The sequence below is a fragment of the Myxine glutinosa genome, chromosome 1 (assembly GCF_964187855.1).
Source record: "Myxine glutinosa chromosome 1, kmMyxGlut1.1, whole genome shotgun sequence".
NCBI classification, from domain to species: domain Eukaryota; kingdom Metazoa; phylum Chordata; class Myxini; order Myxiniformes; family Myxinidae; genus Myxine; species Myxine glutinosa.
In genome coordinates, this window is record NC_136261.1 from 397,591,373 (window position 1) to 397,612,545 (window position 21,173).

Consider the following 21,173-nt stretch of genomic DNA (forward strand, 5'->3'; position numbering starts at 1 on the left):
TCGGAGAACGCTTGGATTCGGAAGAGGGTCAGAAAGCAGTATTCAGGATTGCAAAGCAGATAGCGAAAGAGAGGTGTGATGTGATGGGGGTGAGTTGCTTGAAGGATGAAGTGGGACAAATCGTTGTCGACCCAGATGGAATTAAAGGAAGATGGAAAAGATATATGGAAATGCTGTTCAATACAGAGAATGAATGGGATGGCAACATAGAGAGTAACCCAGGTTTAGGACCGGCAGAGAAGATAACTGAGAAGGAATTTGAGGAAGCGATAAAAGCAATGAAGAGTATAAAAGCGGGAGGGCCGACGGGAGTTGTGGGAGATATGTTGAAGGCAGCAGGAAGTTGGGGGTGTGAAGAGAATGACAGAGATCTGTAATCTGGTGGTGAAAGAAGGCCACATTCCAGTGGATTGGAAACTGAGTACCCTCGTCCCTCTATACAAGGGGAAAGGTGACCCTCTGGAGTGTGGCTCGTACCGAGCGATAAAGTTATTGGAGCATGGAATGAAGGTATTGGAAAGGGTGTTGGAGAGGAGGATAAGGAAGAAAGTGAAGATCGACGAAATGCAGTTTGGATTCATGCCAGGAAGAGGAACGACAGACGTGCTTTTCATTGTGAGGCAGTTGCAGGAGAAGTACATGGAGAAGAGGAAGAAGTTGTTTCTTGGGTTTGTTGATCTGGAGAAAGCATTCGATTGGGTTCCACGCAAGTATTGACATGGGCATTGAGGAAGTTAGGAGTGGAGGAATGGTTGATCAGAGTCGTGATGGCAATGTACAAAAGAGCGCGCACAGCTGTAAGGACGAAGGACGGGAACAGTGGTGAGTTTGAGGTGAAGGTGGGAGTGCATCAGGGGTCGGTACTAACTCCACTACTATTTGTAGCTGTGATGGAGGTGCTGGCTCAGAACGTAAAGGAGGGTTTACCATGGGAGTTGTTGTATGCAGATGATCTGGTGTTGATTGCGGAAAGTATGGATAGACTGAAGGAAAATATGAACACGTGGAAGGAATGTATGGAGACAAAAGGTCTGAAGGTGAATATCGGAAAGACGAAGGTGATGGCAAGTGGTAAAGCATGTTGCCCTGTGCTGTGTGTAGGAAGGGTGTCGGAGTGAACTCCATTCAGTGTACAATGTGCGCTGAGTGGGTTCATCAAAAATGTAGTGGTCTGAGAGGGTCATTAACCAGTGTGGCAGCTACATTCAAATGTAAGCTGTGCACAGAGGGAGCTGCAGATGGAGGAAATGTTGAGTTGGATCTTGGAGACGGCGTGAAGCTGGAAGGTGTGAAAACATTTTGCTACCTCGGAGACATGCTGAATGGAGAAGGTGGATCAGACTCGGCAATGGTTGCTCGAGTGAGATGTGCATGGAAGAAGTTTCGGGAATTGAGTGGCGTGCTGATGATGAGGGGAGTGTCGTTGAAGCTGAAGGGAAACGTGTATGCTGCATGTGTGAGAAGTGTTATGATTTATGGGTAATGAACATGGGTAATGAATGTAGAGCAGCAACGAAGGTTGGAAAGGGTGGAAATGCGAATGGTTCGACGGATGTGCGGAGTATCGTTGAGAGAGAGGAAGACAAATGATGAATTGCGAAAGATGATGGGAATAGAGCCTGTGATTGATGCTGTGAAGAGGAACAGGTTGAGATGGTTTGGTCATGTGTTGAGGAAGGATGAAAGTGACTGGTTGAGAAGAGTGATGGAAATGAATGTAGAAGGAAGTAGAAGACGGGGAAGACCGAGAAAGACTTGACTAAAGATGGTGGAAGAAGAAATGCGGGCAAGGGGGTTAACAAGGAGAGATGCAGAAAATAGGGCAAAATGGAGAAGATTGTCATGGGGACCGCAAGGCTAACCCCCGCTCTAGCAGGGAAAATGGCCTTTAAAATGCATGTTGTGTTGTTGTTGTTTCCAATCAAATCAAAAATCAAATCAACATGGTTCATCTTCCTCTATCAAAAAAAAAATATTCTAAAAAAAATCAGTTATTTTCACAATCTTCTGATATCCACTCTAATCCATTTCCCTATCAAATCTTATGGACGAGCCTGGAAGAGAATGGAAAATCAAAAGCTCAATTAAAAGAACAATATTGTGTTGTTCAAAACCCACCAAAAAACAAAAACACATCAGCAAAAATTCCTAATAAAATCCAATAGAACACCATTTAGCTCAATGCAGCCTGATTCCTCATTTTACGAGTAGGAAACACAATGCCGCCTCCTGGGGGCCCTCCAAGAAGCGAAATATGCTTCCCACTCATCCTCTTACCTCCATCAAAAGAGAGGATATTACATTTAAATCCGTTTGTTTGTCTGTCTGCACAGAACGATTTTGATTTTCTCTGCATTCGTTGATACGAATGACAGGAAACTTCCATCACAGGTGCAACATCACCTGTACAAGTTTGTAAAATCACAATCATGTCATCGATCACATGGTATAGGCAACATAGTTGTGTCAACACAACAATCTTAAAATCACTGAAAAACACATCCTGGGAAGGGTCCACAATCCCTGATTGCTGTTTCCTTAGCTCCTTACAATGGTGATATTACCGACATAACATATCAATATTAAGATATGATATCTCATGGGCAAGGGGCAATGCCATCTCATGCCATGCCTGATGGTTCAGAGAAAACAGTAAAATTTACCTCCAGGACATATTTCCACCCCAGGCAAGACCTACCTCAGTCAGGTCAACAAAACCCCCCAAAAAACTGTATAACACTGATCTGGACCACACCCTACCATCCACATTGTTCACAAACCACCCACCAGCCTTTTTGGTGGGGTGGGGGTGTGGCGGGGGGGGGGGGGGGGGGGGAGGGGTGGGGGATGGAGAAAGATGGATGATGAAAGGGATCAATTGCATCCAATCCATGTTGAACAAGGGAGGAATTCATGGTTTACATGCATCACATAGATTCAAAACATCATCATCTATCTATAATTCCAGTAATCTCTGTGTGTCTGTGTGTGTGTCTGTGTGTTTGTCTGTGACCGCTGTTTCTCGACAACCACGGGTCCGATATACTTGAAACTTGCCAGGTATATTGCTGGGGACCCGAGGATGTGCCTTTTCAAGGTTTCATATTAATCGGACAAGTAGTTACCGAGCTATGGCGATTTCTTTACCAAACTCCGCAAGCCGTTCGCTTTGGACCAAACCATTGCATGTAAATAGAGGGGGGGGATTGTCACCGTACTCGCAAGCCGTTCGCTTTGGACCAAACCATTTCATGTAAATAGAGGGGGGGGGGATTGTCACCGTACTCGCAAGCCGTTCGCTTTGGACCAAACCATTTCATGTAAATAGAGGGGGGGGATTGTCACCGTACTCGCAGGCCGTTCGCTTTGGACCAAACCATTTCATGTAAATAGAGGGGGGGGATATAATTTTAGATATATATATAGTACGGGCATGCCCTAGTATTTTCAATTTTACCAGGCTATTGCCATCACAAAATCGATCATCTGCAGCCACTGAAGGCAACATATCCTTCATTCGTGAGACAGTCAGACAAAATTGATCAAACAGATATGAGACAGTTCATTGGAAAAAAAAAATGTCTCAATTTTTTTTCAGATGTCATATTTCACTATGGCTGCATCGTGAAAGCCACACTTTCACTAGTGGCTGCAGAATTGTCAACCTGTTGACAATTAAAAGTTGGAAAACCATCTCAAAATGTTTTGCCAAAAATCATAACCAATTCAAAATTATTGGCCTTATTGATCCTATTATGGTCAAATTATTATTGAAATTTATAGGTATCCTGTAATGCAACTCTATTATCTGCAATCCTCATCTGATCCTGCAAAGCTTGAAAGCTCTTGTTGTAAGAAGCTTTTCTCGAAGCCTGTGCCATCATCTTAACACCGGAAAACCTTGTGGTACCATTCATACCCTTTAATCATACTAATTATTATGAATCATAATCATCCATTTAAAACAACAAACATTTCCTGTATGAGCATTTCCATTTGTCATCACATCCACGTGGAAAAAAGAAAGATGAAGATAAAAAAAGGAAAATGAGAGAAAAGATGAGAGCTGGACATGGTAAGAAGCTGCAATAAGGGTCTGAGGGGAGGGGGAGGCTGGGAGCTGATGGCGGGAGGGAGGGAGGGAGGGAAGGAGGGGAGGGCAGGACAGGTAACACAGGTAAGGTAACACAGGTAAGGTAACACAGGTAAGGTAACACAGGTAGATTGGGGAGAGAGATGTATGGTGGGGGAGGAGGGAGGAGTGAGGCAAGGGAAGAAAGGCGATAGGGCAGAGGAGGAGGGGTGGGAGGAGTAAGGCTGGGGGGGGGGGTGGGGCGGGGGGAGGAGGAGAGAGATGAAGCATGGGGATTGGATAGGAAAGAGAAGGATTTATGGGCGGAGTCAGACAAGGCATAGTGATGAAGAAATATAACAACAACAACAACAAAAAAACTCTGGAAATTATTTGCATCTTAAAATGCATGTTGCTGGTCAAGCATCCGTGCTTTTAGGGCCCGCGCTAGGGCCTGCCTTTTTTACGATGAAAAAAGGTAAAAGGTCAAACATTTGAACAGCCTTGGACATGCACCTTGACCCCATGGCCAAAGCACAACGTCAAAAAGGCTGTTTTTTTTTTTGGTTTGTTTTTTTGTATCCTGAATCGAGGCTCATGAAAGGGCTAACATTTACTTCACAAACAAATCAACCAGACAAACAAAATATATAAAAAGAGGGAGCGGAAGACAAGATGGGGAGAGAAGGGGAAGCACACAAACACAACACTTGAGAGCAGGGAGATGTGTGGAAGGGAGAGGGCTTGGGGGGAGGAGGCGTGGGAAGGGGGGGGGGGGAGGGAGAAGTATAAAACATAAGGACACCAAGGACTTCCAGGACAGAAGTTGGTATTTCAAAAAAGTGAAATTGGGGTGAAATTAGCAGGAGTAGAAAAGATCAAGGTTTTGGATGGGGGAAGATAAGCGATGGTGGTGAACAGCTGTTTTAAAGACCTGGAGGGTGGAGTGGGATTGAAGAGAGTGAGGGAGTTTGTTCCAGAGGCGGGAGAAAAGAGGAATGAAGGAGTGAAGGTGAGCACAGAGTCTAGATTTTGGCAGTTTAACCATAAGAGGGTTGCAGGCAGATCTTGTGCGACCTGTAGGAATATTTGCGGGACAGACCCCAGAGAGAGCTGGGGGGGCAAGGCCAGAGAGGAGTCGGTAGAAGATGGAAAGACCACCAACCTGCCTGCGGTGAGTGAGTGAGAGGCCCTTGGAGTTAGCTTCATCGCCGGAGATTCCAATGATTCTGAATGCTTTGGTTTCAACAGCGTGAAGACGAGCTAGGTGTGAGGCAGGAGCACCAGCCCAGAGGGGAGAGCAGTATTCCATTGAGCTGCGGAAGAAAGCCTTGTATGTGGTGAGGAGCTCAGGTGTGCCAAGGAAGGACTTCGCACGACGGAGGATGCCCAGTCGGCGACTGGCTTTGGAGGCCAGATTTGAAATGTGGTTTTCACAGGAAAGATCATGGCAGATAGTGAGACCCAAACGCTTGAGTGACAGAACTGTGGAGTGGATTATTCAGAAAGTGGATGGGAGGGTTGTCCAGTCGGTCTTTTCGGAGAGACATCGTAAGAGTGTGAGATTTGTCAGGATTGAAAGACATGTTCCACTTGTTTGCCCAGTCTGTGATTTTGTCCAGGTCTGCAGAGAGTGAGGAGGCTGCAGACTGCCGATCTGAGGGATGAAGAATGGAGCGGCAGAGAGTAGAGTCATCAGCAAAGAGATAGAGAGGATTTTCAAGAGAGTCAGAGAGATCATTGATGAAGACCAGAAAAAGCACAGGGCCCAGAACACTGCCTTGGGGAACTCCAGCCTGAACAGGGAGAGGAGATGAGAGAAACCCATTCAGGGCCACACGTTGACTACGACTAGAGAGGAAGTCCGCCAGCCATGCGTGGAGATTTCCATGGATACCAAAAGAGGAGAGTTTGGTGAGCAGAGCGGGGTGCCAGACTGTATCGAAGGCACGTGATATGTCAAGGGAGACTGACCTAATTTCCTGTTTGGCATTGAGGACCTCCATCCATTGTTGTGAAAGCAGAAGCAGCATGTCCAGAGTAGAGTGTCCAGGTCTGAAACCAAATTGATGATCTGAGATCAAGCCATTGGAGGAGAGGAAAGATTTCATATCTGAAGCAATGATGGAAATCCATGACTTTGCTGATAATTGGGAGAAGGCTGATTGGTCTGTAGTGCTGGGATCTGTTTTTGCACCTTTTTTGTGCAAAGCGGTGATGTTGGCAGATTTCCAAGCAGATGGAAGATGACCTTGAGCAAAAGAGAGGGTGAAGAGGACAGTGAGAGGGAGTGAAAGAGCGGAAGAACAGGATTTTAGGACCCATGGGCTGATGCCGTCAGGTCCAGTTGCAGAATCCGAGTCGAGGGTTGACAGAGACTTTTCCACCTTGTCAGGAGGAAAGGACACAGAGTCCAGGAGCAGCTGGGTACGACTGGGTACGGTGGGTACAGAGAGGGATGGGTTTGAGACACAAGATTTAGAGGCAAACACAGAGTTGAGGCATTCAGCTTTTTCACGTGCGGAGTCAGCCATGTGGCCATTTGAGGTGAGGGAGGGGATGGAGGGGGAACAAACACCAGAAACACATTTGACCAGACGCCACCAGGATTTGGAAGCGGTCCTGAGAACGGAGAGATATTGTTTCCTGGCTCTCCTGAGGGTGGACACACACTTGTTTCGGGCTTTGTGAAAGGAAATGAGATTTCCTTCCGTTGGATTTGCTTTCCAGGAGACGAAAGCAAGTTGTTTCTGGGCAATAGCCTCACCACAAGAATCCGTGTACCATGGACGGGAGGAAGGGTATGACAACTGAAGACGAGATGGGATAAATCTGTGCATGAGAGAGAGCAATTTACTTTGGAAGAATTCCCAGGATGAGTTGATGTCAGAGGCGGTAGAGATGGGAGACCAGTCCAGATGATTGATGGCTGCTTGAAGACAGTGCCAGTTGGCCTGAGTGAAATGCCAGCCTCGTCGATGCTGAGGAGGCTCTCTGAGAATGGTCAGAGAGATGTCCACTTTAACAAGCACATGATCAGAAGAGCCGATTGGAGCAGAAGAAGAGCAGCAGACATTTTCAGGGAAGTTAGTCATAACCAAGTCCAGAAGAGAAGATGCTCCGTTGACTGAAATCCGGGTCGGGAAATTGACAGATTGTGTCAGTCCCAGTGAGTCAAAGAAGTCCTTTGCTGAAGAGCCATGGCTGGTGAGAGAGGTACCCACACCCAGCCAACTGGCATGGTGACAGTTGAAATCACCACATATGAGGAAGAGAGAGTTGGGATGGGTAGATAGAAGTTCGTCCATATTCTCAGACAGCGAGATGTAGATGGAGTCATCACTGTTTGGTGGACGGTTCAACACACACATGAACAAGAGGTGGGAGTGAAGGGGAAGCCGTAGCCAGAGGTATTCCTGGGGGTGAGGTGGAGAGAGTGCAGTGCAGGGTGAGTGAGGAAGGGAGTTTTTGAAAAAGATAGCAACCCCACCTCCAGGACGAGGCTCAGGTCTATCATACCGGAGGAGGGAGTAACCTGGGAGAGATACCAAGGAATCAGAGACATCATAAAGGAAGAAAGTTTCTGTAAAGCAGATCACGTCTGGTTTGTCAAAAGCAACCTGTATGGAGAGATCAGACGGATACAGAACAGATACAGAACAGGTTGGGGGGGGGGGGGGGAGCGGTAGGGTAAGATGTGGAAGAGGTAGGGAGAGCTGTTGAAGGTGTGTCAGAGATTACAGAATAGCTTGGAGAAAGGGAAGAATGGGGCGGACAAAAGGTTTGATGGTGATTGGTTGAGGAGCAGTGAGGTTTTATTTGACGAGGGGGAAGAGTGAGGCAGAAGGTTGAGGGAGATGAATGTGAAAGTTGGAAGGGGGAAGAAGCGGGGAGGATGCTTTGAGGAGGAGGGGTGAGAGGGGAGTCTAGGAGGGGAGGAGCGAGGGAGAGTCTCGAAAGGGAGGGGTGTGGGGGAGATTTGAAAGGAATGGGTGATTGGGAAGATTTGGAGGGGAGGGGCAAGGGGGTAGATTTAGAGGGGTGGGGTGATGGGGAAGTTTTGGAGGGGAGGGGTGATGGGGAAGTTTTGGAGGGAAGTGGTGATGGGGAAGATTTGGAGGGGGGGGCAAGGGGGAAGAATTGAAAGGGATGGGTGATGGGGAAGATTTGGAGGTGAGGGGCAAGGGGGAAAATTTGAAAGGGATGGGTGCTGGGGAAGATTTGGAGGGTAGGTGCAAAGGGGTAGATTTGGAGGGGAGGGGTGATGGGGAGGTTTTGAAGGGGAGGGGTGATGGCGAAGATTTGGAGGAAAGGGGTGATGGGGAAGTTTTGGAGGGAAGGGGTGATGGGGAAGATTTGGAGGGGAGGGGTGATGGGGAAGATTTGGAGGGGAGGGGTGAGATTGGATTTTGAAAAGTGTACGATTAATGGGAAACGAACATTTATTGCAAAATGAGTTTCTTGAGACATTCGAGTCAAAAATACGTTTGAGGACGCTGAAGGATGGGTGGAGTGCTGGAGAGTTTAGGGAATGAATGAAAGATGCACTATAAGAGATGGAATTTTTTTTTGGAATGAATACATTTGGTGAGCAAGTCGAAAGCATCTTTTTATAGAAGAAGAAGAAAAAGGAGTTATAGAATATGACAGAATACAGTTCTTCAGGGGACAGATTAGACATTTTTAACAACGTGATCACGTGATCACAAACAACGTGGTTGAAGAACGAACGAACATATAAGAACAACGAATAAGAACGGAGAAGGAAAATTTTTTTATTATTATTTTTTTTTTGAGGAGATTTTAAAACAAGGAAGTATGGGGTGAAAACACCGAGAAAACCAGAGAACAGAAAGTAATTGCAGCGCGATCGAAGAACTGCTGAGACAAGAACAAAGCCTCAAGCCAAGGTCGGACATGGTAGCCTACTACACTAGGCCTCAGAATACGCGATACGAAAGACCGACGATTCTGTACACAGGTATGAAAAACCAACACCAAGAATACTATTAAAGACACCCCAATAGGTACATACACCGAGAGAAAGATACAGTTTCGACAAAAAAACAATTGTGAAAAGTTACTTACCTTCGAAAGCGTGCCGCATGGACAGCTTTGAAGAGACGAGACCTCCATTCTTGCGCATGCGCAATCGCCTGTCCCAATAACAATACACATGCGCCTCAACCCCAAGGCTGAAGCACATGGTCATTCAAACGCATGCATCCTGACCCCGAAGGGCCACAATGCATGGTCATACAATTGGGACCACTCCTCTCAATAGGAGTAAGACCCCTTGATCCACTGACAGGGAATTTACTCCTGTCAGGTAAACCTCCGTTGACTGTTTTAGGGCCCCAGTCAAGGCCTGCCTTTTTTGCATGTGAAAAAGGTAAAAAGTCCAAACATTTGAACAGCCTCGGACATGCACCTTGACCCCATGGTCAAGGCACAACGTCAACAAGGCTGTCCCAATAACAATACACATACGCCTCAACCCCAAGAGGGAAGCGCATGGTCATTCAAACGCATGCATCATGCCCCCGAGGGGCCACAATGCATGGTCATTCACTTGGGACCACTCCTCTCAATAGGAGTAAGACCCCTTGATCCTCTGACAGGGAATTTACTCCTGTCAGGTAAACCTCCGTTTGTTTTAGGGCCCCAGTCAGGGCCTGCCTTTTTTGCTTGTGAAAAAAGGTAAAAAGTCAAACATTCGAACAGCCTCGGACGTGCACCTTGACTCCATGGCCAAGGCACAACGTCAACAAGGCTGTCCCCATCACAATACACATGTGCCTCAACCCCGAGGGGGAAGCACATGGTCATTCAAACACATGCATCATGCCCCCGAAGGGCCACAATGCATGGTCATTCAATTGGGACCACTCCTCTCAATAGGAGTAAGACCCCTTGATCCTCCGACAGGGAATTTACTCCTGTCAGGTAAACCTCCGTTGACTGTTTTAGGGCCCCAGTCAAGGCCTGCCTTTTTTGCGTGTGAAAAAAGGTAAAAAGTCCAAACATTTGAACAGCCTCGGACGTGCACCTTGACCCCATGGTCAAGGCACAACGTCAACAAGGCTGTCCCAATAACAATACACATGCGCCTCAACCCCAAGAGGGAAGCGCATGGTCATTCAAACGCATGCATCATGCCCCCGAGGGGCCACAATGCATGGTCATTCACTTGGGACCACTCCTCTCAATAGGAGTAAGACCCCTTGATCCTCTGACAGGGAATTTACTCCTGTCAGGTAAACCTCCGTTTGTTTTAGGGCCCCATTCAGGGCCTGCCTTTTTTGCTTGTGAAAAAAGGTAAAAAGTCAAACATTCGAACAGCCTCGGACGTGCACCTTGACCCCATGGCCAAGGCACAACGTCAACAAGGCTGTCCCCATAACAATACACATGCGCCTCAACCCCGAGGGGGAAGCACATGGTCATTCAAACACATGCATCATGCCCCCGAAGGGCCACAATGCATGGTCATTCAATTGGGACCACTCCTCTCAATAGGAGTAAGACCTCTTGATCCTCCGACAGGAAATTTACTCCTGTCAGGTAAACCTCCGTTGACTGTTTTAGGGCCCCAGTCAAGGCCTGCCTTTTTTGCGTGTGAAAAAAGGTAAAAAGTACAAACATTTGAACAGCCTCGGACGTGCACCTTGACCCCATGGTCAAGGCACAACGTCAACAAGGCTGTCCCAATAACAATACACATGTGCCTCAACCCCAAGAGGGAAGCGCATGGTCATTCAAACGCATGCATCATGCCCCCGAGGGGCCACAATGCATGGTCATTCACTTGGGACCACTCCTCTCAATAGGAGTAAGACCCCTTGATCCTCCGACAGGGAATTTACTCCTGTCAGGTAAACCTCCGTTGACTGTTTTAGGGCCCCAGTCAAGGCCTGCCTTTTTTGCTTGTGAAAAAAGGTAAAAAGTCAAACATTCGAACAGCCTCGGACGTGCACCTTGACCCCATGGCCAAGGCACAACGTCAACAAGGCTGTCCCCATAACAATACACATGCGCCTCAACCCCAAGGGGGAAGCACATGGTCATTCAAACACATGCATCATGCCCCCGAAGGGCCACAATGCATGGTCATTCACTTGGAACCACTCCTCTCAATAGGAGTAAGACCCCTTGATCCTCTGACAGGGAATTTACTCCTGTCAGGTAAACCTCCGTTGTTTTAGGGCCCCAGTCAAGGCCTGCCTTTTTTGCTTGTGAAACAAGGTAAAAAGTCCAAACATTTGAACAGCCTCGGACGTGCACCTTGACCCCATGGCCAAGGCACAACGTCAACAAGGCTGTCCCCATAACAATACACATGCGCCTCAACCCCGAGGGGGAAGCACATGGTCATTCAAACACATGCATCATGCCCCCGAAGGGCCACAATGCATGGTCATTCAATTGGGACCACTCCTCTCAATAGGAGTAAGACCCCTTGATCCACTGACAGGGAATTTACTCCTGTCAGGTAAACCTCCGTTGTTTTGGGGCCACAGCTAAGGCCTGCCTTTTTTGCTTGTGAAAAAAGGTAAAAAGTCAAACATTTGAACAGCCTCGGACATGCACCTTGACCCCATGGTCAAGGCACAACGTCAACAAGGCTGTCCCAATAACAATACACATGCGCCTTAACCCCAAACGCATGCATCATGCCCCCGAGGAGCCACAATGCATGGTCATACAATTGGGACCACTCCTCTCAATAGGAGTAAGACCCCTTGATCCACTGACAGGGAATTTACTCCTGTCAGGTAAACCTCCGTTGTTTTGGGGCCACAGCTAAGGCCTGCCTTTTTTGCTTGTGAAAAAAGGTAAAAAGTCAAACATTCGAACAGCCTCGGACGTGCACCTTGACCCCATGGCCAAGGCACAACGTCAACAAGGCTGTCCCCATCACAATACACATGCGCCTCAACCCTGAGGGGGAAGCACATGTTCATTCAAACACATGCATCATGCCCCCGAAGGGCCACAATGCATGGTCATTCAATTGGGACCACTCCTCTCAATAGGAGTAAGACCCTTTGATCCTCCGACAGGGAATTTACTCCTGTCAGGTAAACTTCCGTTGACTGTTTTAGGGCCCCAGTCAAGGCCTGCCTTTTTTGCGTGTGAAAAAAGGTAAAAAGTCCAAACATTTGAACAGCCTCGGACGTGCACCTTGACCCCATGGTCAAGGCACAACGTCAACAAGGCTGTCCCAATAACAATACACATGCGCCTCAACCCCGAGGGGGAAGCAGATGGTCATTCAAACACATGCATCATGCCCCCGAAGGGCCACAATGCATGGTCATTCACTTGGGACCACTCCTCTCAATAGGAGTAAGACCCCTTGATCCTCTGACAGGGAATTTACTCCTGTCAGGTAAACCTCCGTTGACTGTTTTAGGGCCCCTGTCAAGGCCTGCCTTTTTTGCTTGTGAAAAAAGGTAAAAAGTCAAACATTCGCATAGCCTCAGACGTGCACCTTGACCCCATGGTCAAGGCACAACGTCAACAAGGCTGTCCCAATAACAATACACATGCGCCTCAACCCCAAGAGGGAAGCGCATGGTCATTCAAACGCATGCATCATGCCCCCGAGGGGCCACAATGCATGGTCATTCAATTGGGACCACTCCTCTCAATAGGAGTAAGACCCATTGATCCTCCGACAGGGAATTTACTCCTGTCAGGTAAACCTCCGTTGACTGTTTTAGGGCCCCAGTCAAGGCCTGCCTTTTTTGCATGTGAAAAAAGGTAAAAAGTCCAAACATTTGAACGGCCTCGGACGTGCACCTTGACCCCATGGTCAAGGCACAACGTCAACAAGGCTGTCCCAATAACAATACACATGCGCCTCAACCCCAAGAGGGAAGCGCATGGTCATTCAAACGCATGCATCATGCCCCCGAAGGGCCACAATGCATGGTCATTCACTTGGGACCACTCCTCTCAATAGGAGTAAGACCCCTTGATCCTCCGACAGGGAATTTACTCCTGTCAGGTAAACCTCCGTTGACTGTTTTAGGGCCCCAGTCAAGGCCTGCCTTTTTTGCTTGTGAAAAAAGGTAAAAAGTCAAACATTCGAATAGCCACGGACGTGCACCTTGACCCCATGGCCAAGGCACAATGTCAACAAGGCTGTCCCCATAACAATACACATGCGCCTCAACCCCGAGGGGGAAGCACATGGTCATTCAAACACATGCATCATGCCCCCGAAGGGCCACAATGCATGGTCATTCACTTGGGACCACTCCTCTCAGTAGGAGTAAGACCCCTTGATCCTCTGACAGGGAATTTACTCCTGTCAGGTAAACCTCCGTTGTTTTAGGGCCCCAGTCAAGGCCTGCCTTTTTTGCTTGTGAAACAAGGTAAAAAGTCCAAACATTTGAACAGCCTCGGATGCGCACCTTGACCCCATGGTCAAGGCACAACGTCAACAAGGCTGTCCCAATAACAATACACATGCGCCTCAACCCCAAGAGGGAAGCGCATGGTCATTCAAACGCATGCATCATGCCCCCGAGGGGCCACAATGCATGGTCATTCAATTGGGACCACTCCTCTCAATAGGAGTAAGACCCCTTGATCCTCCGATAGGGAATTTACTCCTGTCAGGTAAACCTCCATTGACTGTTTTAGGGCCCCAGTCAAGGCCTGCCTTTTTTGCTTGTGAAAAAAGGTAAAAAGTCAAACATTCGAACAGCCTCGGACGTGCACCTTGACCCCATGGCCAAGGCACAACGTCAACAAGGCTGTCCCCATCACAATACACATGCGCCTCAACCCCGAGGGGGAAGCACATGGTCATTCAAACACATGCATCATGCCCCCGAAGGGCCACAATGCATGGTCATTCAATTGGGACCACTCCTCTCAATAGGAGTAAGACCCCTTGATCCTCTGACAGGGAATTTACTCCTGTCAGGTAAAGCTCCATTTGTTTTAGGGCCCCAGTCAAGGCCTGCCTTTTTTGCATGTGAAAAAAGGTAAAAAGTCCAAACATTTGAACGGCCTCGGACGTGCACCTTGACCCCATGGTCAAGGCACAACGTCAACAAGGCTGTCCCCATAACAATACACGTGCGCCTCAACCCCGAGGGGGAAGCACATGGTCATTCAAACACATGCATCATGCCCCCGAGGGGCCACAATGCATGGTCATTCACTTGGGACCACTCCTCTCAATAGGAGTAAGACCCCTTGATCCTCTGACAGGGAATTTACTCCTGTCAGGTAAACCTCCATTGACTGTTTTAGGGCCCCAGTCAAGGCTTGCCTTTTTTGCTTGTGAAAAAAGGTAAAAAGTCAAACATTCGAACAGCCTCGGACGTGCACCTTGACCCCATGGCCAAGGCACAACGTCAACAAGGCTGTCCCCATAACAATACACATGCGCCTCAACCCCGAGGGGGAAGCACATGGTCATTCAAACACATGCATCATGCCCCCGAAGGGCCACAATGCATGGTCATTCACTTGGGACCACTCCTCTCAATAGGAGTAAGACCCCTTGATCCTCTGACAGGGAATTTACTCCTGTCAGGTAAACCTCCGTTGTTTTAGGGCCCCAGTCAAGGCCTGCCTTTTTTGCTTGTGAAACAAGGTAAAAAGTCCAAACATTTGAACAGCCTCGGACACGCACCTTGACCCCATGGTCAAGGCACAACGTCAACAAGGCTGTCCCAATAACAATACACATGCGCCTCAACCCCAAGAGGGAAGCGCATGGTCATTCAAACGCATGCATCATGCCCCTGAGGGGCCACAATGCATGGTCATTCAATTGGGACCACTCCTCTCAATAGGAGTAAGACCCCTTGATCCTCCGACAGGGAATTTACTCCTGCAGGTGAACCTCCGTTGACTGTTTTAGGGCCCCAGTCAAGGCCTGCCTTTTTTGCTTGTGAAAAAAGGTAAAAAGTCAAACATTTGAACAGCCTCAGACATGCACCTTGACCCCATGGTCAAGGCACGTCAACAAGGCTGTCCCAATAACAATACACATGCGCCTCAACCCCAAGGGGGAAGCGCATGGTCATTCAAACGCATGCATCATGCCCCCGAGGAGCCACAATGCATGGTCATACAATTGGGACCACTCCTCTCAATAGGAGTAAGACCCCTTGATCCACTGACAGGGAATTTACTCCTGTCAGGTAAACCTCCGTTGTTTTGGGGCCACAGCTAAGGCCTGCCTTTTTTGCTTGTGAAAAAAGGTAAAAAGTCAAACATTTGAACAGCCTCGGACGTGCACCTTTACCCCATGGTCAAGGCACAACGTCAACAAGGCTGTCCCAATAACAATACACATGCGCCTCAACTCCAAGGGGGAAGCGCATGGTCATTCAAACGCATGCATCATGCCCCCGAGGGGCCACAATGCATGGTCATTCACTTGGGACCACTCCTCTCAATAGGAGTAAGACCCCTTGATCCTCTGACAGGGAATTTACTCCTGTCATGTAAACCTCCGTTTGTTTTAGGGCCCCAGTCAGGGCCTGCCTTTTTTGCTTGTGAAATTGAAAATTTTGCTTGAAAAAAATTAATATCTATTTTAATAGAACACTGAATTCAGTGTTATAAAGAGCACATCATGTGTCACACGTGTCCAATGAAAGTGATGTTGTAACAAAGAGTGGTCATGTCAAAGCGGGACAGCATGTGGTACCCAATCAATGCCAGCAGTTTGCAAGTGGCAGTTCTAGTTATTATTATTTTTGTGGGGGGGTCTAAAACACTTCTCTCCACTGACTAAGTAAGCAATGGGTTCTGGGGTCGTTTCATATCACCTTTCACATCTGTACAAAGGCTTCAGCACAATGGAGCGATTTAAAAAAGAAAATAAAGAAATCCTTTTTAAAAATAAATATCAATATTTAAAAATTCGGAAAGGTTTTTGCCTAAAACATTCCCTGGCACTCACTGATGAACCTTTGGAAGTGTGAAGAAGATCGGTTCAGACATCTGAGAAAATGGCGACATTTACTCAAGATGGCGGCGAGAGGGATATTGTGCCACTTCCCTCTTGCCTGGGATGGAAAGTACTGAGGACCGTGTCAAATTCATCAGTTTTGAAGGCAGTGAAGACCTTACTAAAATGGCAGTTTCGACGGGACAAGATGCGCACAAGGCTTCCGCTTGCATGCCATTCGGCATGCAGTTGTGACCTGGCCTGGCCCTGCAGTTTGGTGGGACTTGTGGCCCCGGTGCTCCCAGTAGAGAAGGCCCGAGCATTTCCGAACTCCCTTTTGCAAAGTTATGCCTCTTGAGCTTGAGAGAGACTGAATTTTGTTGTGATCGAGATCCTCAACTCGGCTGTTGATTCAACAGCATGACTGAACGAATGGAGATCGAACCCAGTTGTTGGATCTAAGACCGAATACAATGGCTTTGATGTGAGTGAGAACCAAACCTGGGAGGCAGCTTTGATGTGGAAAAGGGCTGCGCACATGGGGCCCGGTGTTGAGCCAATCGATGTGCACATGGGACGCGGTCGGGGGCAGCACTGACGAGGAGACAGCTTGGTGCTTGGTCCATGGTGATTCGTGGGTGAAGATGTGCAGGGTGAAGGGTGCAGCATGGATAGGGAGATGGCTTGGTCCATGAGTCATGGTTTCTGGCTGTGGTGAAGATGAATGCTCCAGCACCGGGGAGTGCTCTGTTGGGAGCGGCGCAGATAAGGGAGACAGCATGGTCCATGGTGATTCGTGGCTCCTTGCTGTGGTGAAGCTGGATGCTCCAGCACCGAGGAAGGCTCCGTTGGGTGTGGCGCAGATGGGGAGACGGCTTGGTCCATGAGCCGTGGTTTCTGGCTGTGGTGAAGCTGGATGCTCCAGCACCGAGGAAGGCTCTGTTTGGGTGCGGCGTGGATGGGGAGACGGCTTGGTCCATGAGTCATGGTTTCTGGCTGTGGTGAAGCTGAATGCTCCAGCACCGTGGTTTCTGGCTGTGGTGAAGTTGAATGCTCCAGCACCGTGGTTTCTGGCTGTGGTGAAGCTGAATGCTCCAGCACCGTGGTTTCTGGCTGTGGTGAAGTTGAATGCTCCAGCACCGTGGTTTCTGGCTGTGGTGAAGCTAAATGCTCCAGCACCATGGTTTCTGGCTGTGGTGAAGCTGAATGCTCTAATTCCGGGAGGACTCTGTTTGGGTGCGGCATGGATGGGGAGATGGCTAGGTCCATGAGTCATGGTTTCTGGCTGTGGTGAAGCTCAATGCTCCAGCACCGGGGCTCCAGCAAGAGCTATTCTTGTACTGTATGTTTTATCCACACATATTATACGTGACACAAGCTATACATATTGTTGCGGATCCCGGTTCTGTCAACGTACTGAGGGGGGTGGGGGGGGGTGGGTGAAGACCCTGTTTCCTCCACAGACACCCGGTTTCACGGGGTCGTCGGCCGAGACTAAACTCGTGGTCGACGGGTTGCAAAACTACCTCAACTGCCAATCCCCCAACCACAGGTGAAGGGTTATTGGTCACTTCTCAAATACCTTCGAGACCACATGGCTTGAAAGACTGAGAATTGAACCCCCTTTTGCGATTTCACACCGTATTCCAATCGAGTGCGCCGAGCGGTTTTACGCCGGTGTGAATCACGGTGTTATGCTGCGTGTGATTGATGGGCCTAATTGACGAGTCAAATTCGGTTCAGACTATGCTGGGCCAATGGGGAAAAGGACGTACACGAACAGGTTGAAAGGAACAAAAATGTACACGTCTTTTATTTATTATTCACAGAACAAGGACGAGAGGCAGGCTTATCAATTCTTACCTATCTAAATCCCAACAGCCGCCTTGCACACACACGGGGAATGAATCGCACAGGTTAACTCGTACCGATAGACATGCTGATGCGGACTTGGATTTGCCAGCTTCCGCGCGCAGCTCGTGGGCCATTCAGGACTCGCAGAACCGCCACGTCAAAGTCAGCACGAACAGCGACCCAGCTCGGATGAAGCACCAGCACGAGGAACGAAGGTCGAGCGCAGGAAGGACGAACCAGCATGTCGGACAGACAGCTTGAAGGATGACGACGAGAGAGGGTGGCGAGAGAGGACCTGAAGTGCGATGGGCACTGGATTATATTGGGTTGAAAGGCTTTCTAGAATGTTCCACAGCCTCCCATTGGCCAAGGTAACACTGGTAATTTGCTGGTGAAGTGTCCACGACCTGATTGGTTACTTTCGTGTCCACGACCTCTCATTGGTTGTTTGCGTGTCCACGATCTCTCATTGGTCGTTTGCTGGTGACATGGGCTGTTCTTTTAGCCACGTTTACCACAGCAGTGGTTGATCACGTGGACTATTTTTAGCGACGCCTACCTTCACATGAACCAACATTTTTGTACAACCACACGGAGGTTTAAAATCCTGCCTTAACTCAAGGCATATCTGCTTTAATCACTACACAATGGGAAGGGAGCGAATCTTTACATTTAATAAGAAATAACTGACTACCGTAGGCTGCATGTTGTCGTGTAATTAACTAGAGGGGGTTCGTTCTTTATTGCAAAACCACAACAATATCATATGCACACAACATACACATACAGTCATACACACATCATGTTCTCTGAACTCGTTTTTATGTTTCTGTTTCATTGCAAAAGTAAATTATTGACACTGTTGGTGAATTGTTTTTCCAGATAAACAATTGGAAAAGTTTCCCCCATTCGTCGACACAGAAGATCCTATCAGTCGTCACATGACACGGACTTTTTCTCAGGATGTTGATAAATTGAACGGAGAGTTTAAAAGCAACAACAACAACGCCAACAACGGTGACAGGTGGATAACGATCCTGCAACTTCAGATCCAAAGAAGTGAGAAGCCACACAGGTTTTCTCTTTCCAACGAAGACTTCACCTCTTCATCATGTTTGAAAAAATGTGTAAAAATACATGCAGGTGAGAAGCCCCACAGGTGCACTGTGTGTCATAAGGGATTTACTCACTCTTCATGTCGACATAAACATCAAAGGATACACACTGGTAAGAAACCCTACAAGTGTTCACAATGCACTCAGGTCTTTTCTCAATCATCAAGTTTACTTCGACATCAAATAATACACACCGGGGAGAAACCCTACAACTGTTCACAATGCACGAAGGCCTTTTCTCAATCATCAAGTTTACTTCGACATCAAATAATACACACCAGGGAGAAACCCTACAAGTGTTCACAATGCACCAAGGCCTTTTCTCAATCATCAAGTTTACTTCGACATCAAATAATACACACCGGGGAGAAACCCTACAAGTGTTCTGTGTGTGCCAAGGTGTTTAATCGTTCATCAGATTTATCTCAACATCAAAGAATTCACACAGGCGAGAGGCCCTACAAGTGTTCCGTGTGCTCCAAGATGTTCAAGCAGTCATCACATTTACATGAACATCAAAGATTGCATACGGGAGAGAAGCCCTACAATTGCTTGGTGTGTAATATGGCCTTTTCTCATTCATCAAGTTTACCTCGACATCAAAAAATACACACCAGGGAGAAACCCTTCAAGTGTTCCGTGTGCTCCAAGATGTTCAAGCAGTCATCACATTTGCATGAACATCAAAGATTGCACATGGGAGAGAAGCCCTATAAGTGTGCTGTGTGTAATGAGGCGTTTAGTCATTCATCAAATTTATCTCAACATCAAAGAATACATTACTGAACTTGTAAAAATATTTCCAAGAGCATGTGCGAATATAAGATGCTCCTCATGAAAAGGAAACATCAACGAATACAGCCCTCATGATTCCAAACAAACAAAAATAAATATGAACAAATTCACACAGACAAATGGGAGAACGACGTAATAGCAGGAAGATGGAAAAGACATGGACAGATTATGTATACACAAAGGAGGCTCATTGAATTGGCTAAGACCGTGGTTCTTAACCTGGGTTCGACCGAACCCCAGGGGTTCAGGGAGCCAGTCTCAGGGGTTTGGCGGAGGTCCTCAAACGCATTGCAAATTGTTTTTTTTTGTTTTTAGTTTTATATCAATTTTGAATCTATGTGTAATCATGGTTATTACTAATATTATTATTATTTTGCTATGTATGTTGCAAACGAATGGAAATGTTATTTGTGATTGTGTTCCCATCCCATTCATGGTTTCTCTGGTCTGTGTTTAAGATAAGTTGTTTCACACTGACTGTAGTAAGTTGAATCAATGAGCAACTTGCTAATTATTCTGTTGATGGTGCTTACTTGCTTACATACTTACTGGATTTTGGACTTTGCAGGTGTTCGGAAATTCCAGTGAATAGCCTCCATTAGCTTGCCGTGTGCCATGCGTCATTGGTCGCGCCTTACTTTGGAGTTACTGATTAATTGAAAAGTAAGTTGGAAATGTTTGTCGATATGCAGGGCTGGTTCAGAGTTATATTAAAGTCAAAAGTGGATGGTGATTATAAAATATGATTGAATTACTCAGAAAATTAAGTGGAGGTGATATATCTCCTTTGGTCGCAATTCAAAACGAACAATTCGCAGTTTTTAATGTAATATTATAATGGGATTTGAGGTGACATAGAGTTGAGTAGATAATAAATCCTGTCATCGTAACTATAAGTTATGTTTTCTTCGTTAAAATTTCTCAGTTTCAGAGGGGTACTGATTATATTTAAGCATGTTCCTTTTTAAATTTTTGTCATATAATTATTTGCCCGTACTCAATTAAAATCAGTTTGTTACTTTTTTCTTTTTTTTCCAGTATGTCGAGCAAAAAAAGGAAGTGGTCGGAGGATTACGTGCGGTACGGGTTCATGTGTTTGACGGAACGCGACGGAAGTCAGCATCCTCAATGCATGCTTTGCAATGTCAAGTTGAGCAACTCCAGTCGAGCACCAGCAAAACGATGGGAACACTTCAAAAAAAACTGCACGTCGGGGGGCAGTACAAAGACGCAACGCTGGATGAATTCAAATTGAAGAGAGTCCGATTCGACGCAAGTGCTACCTTGCCCACGCTCGGCTTCGTTCCAATTGACAAACCGACCCTCACCGCGTCGTATGAAGTTGCGTACCTGATCGCAAAGCAGGGCAAACCGCACACCTTTGGCAAGACACCCATCAAACCGGCCGCGT

General features: G+C 47.3%; 1 protein-coding gene across 1 annotated transcript in view; it reads left to right on the plus strand.

Annotated features, from left to right (window-relative positions):
- LOC137419652 (uncharacterized) overlaps nt 1-20,780 on the plus strand; it is a 320,348-nt gene extending 299,568 nt beyond the window's left edge. The window contains exon 7 of the mRNA XM_078770335.1: nt 19,115-20,780. Coding sequence (XP_078626461.1) covers nt 19,115-19,753 — 639 coding nt within the window. The 3' untranslated portion in view covers nt 19,754-20,780. The remainder of the gene's footprint in view (nt 1-19,114) is intronic.
- The last annotated feature ends 393 nt before the right edge of the window (nt 20,781-21,173 follow it).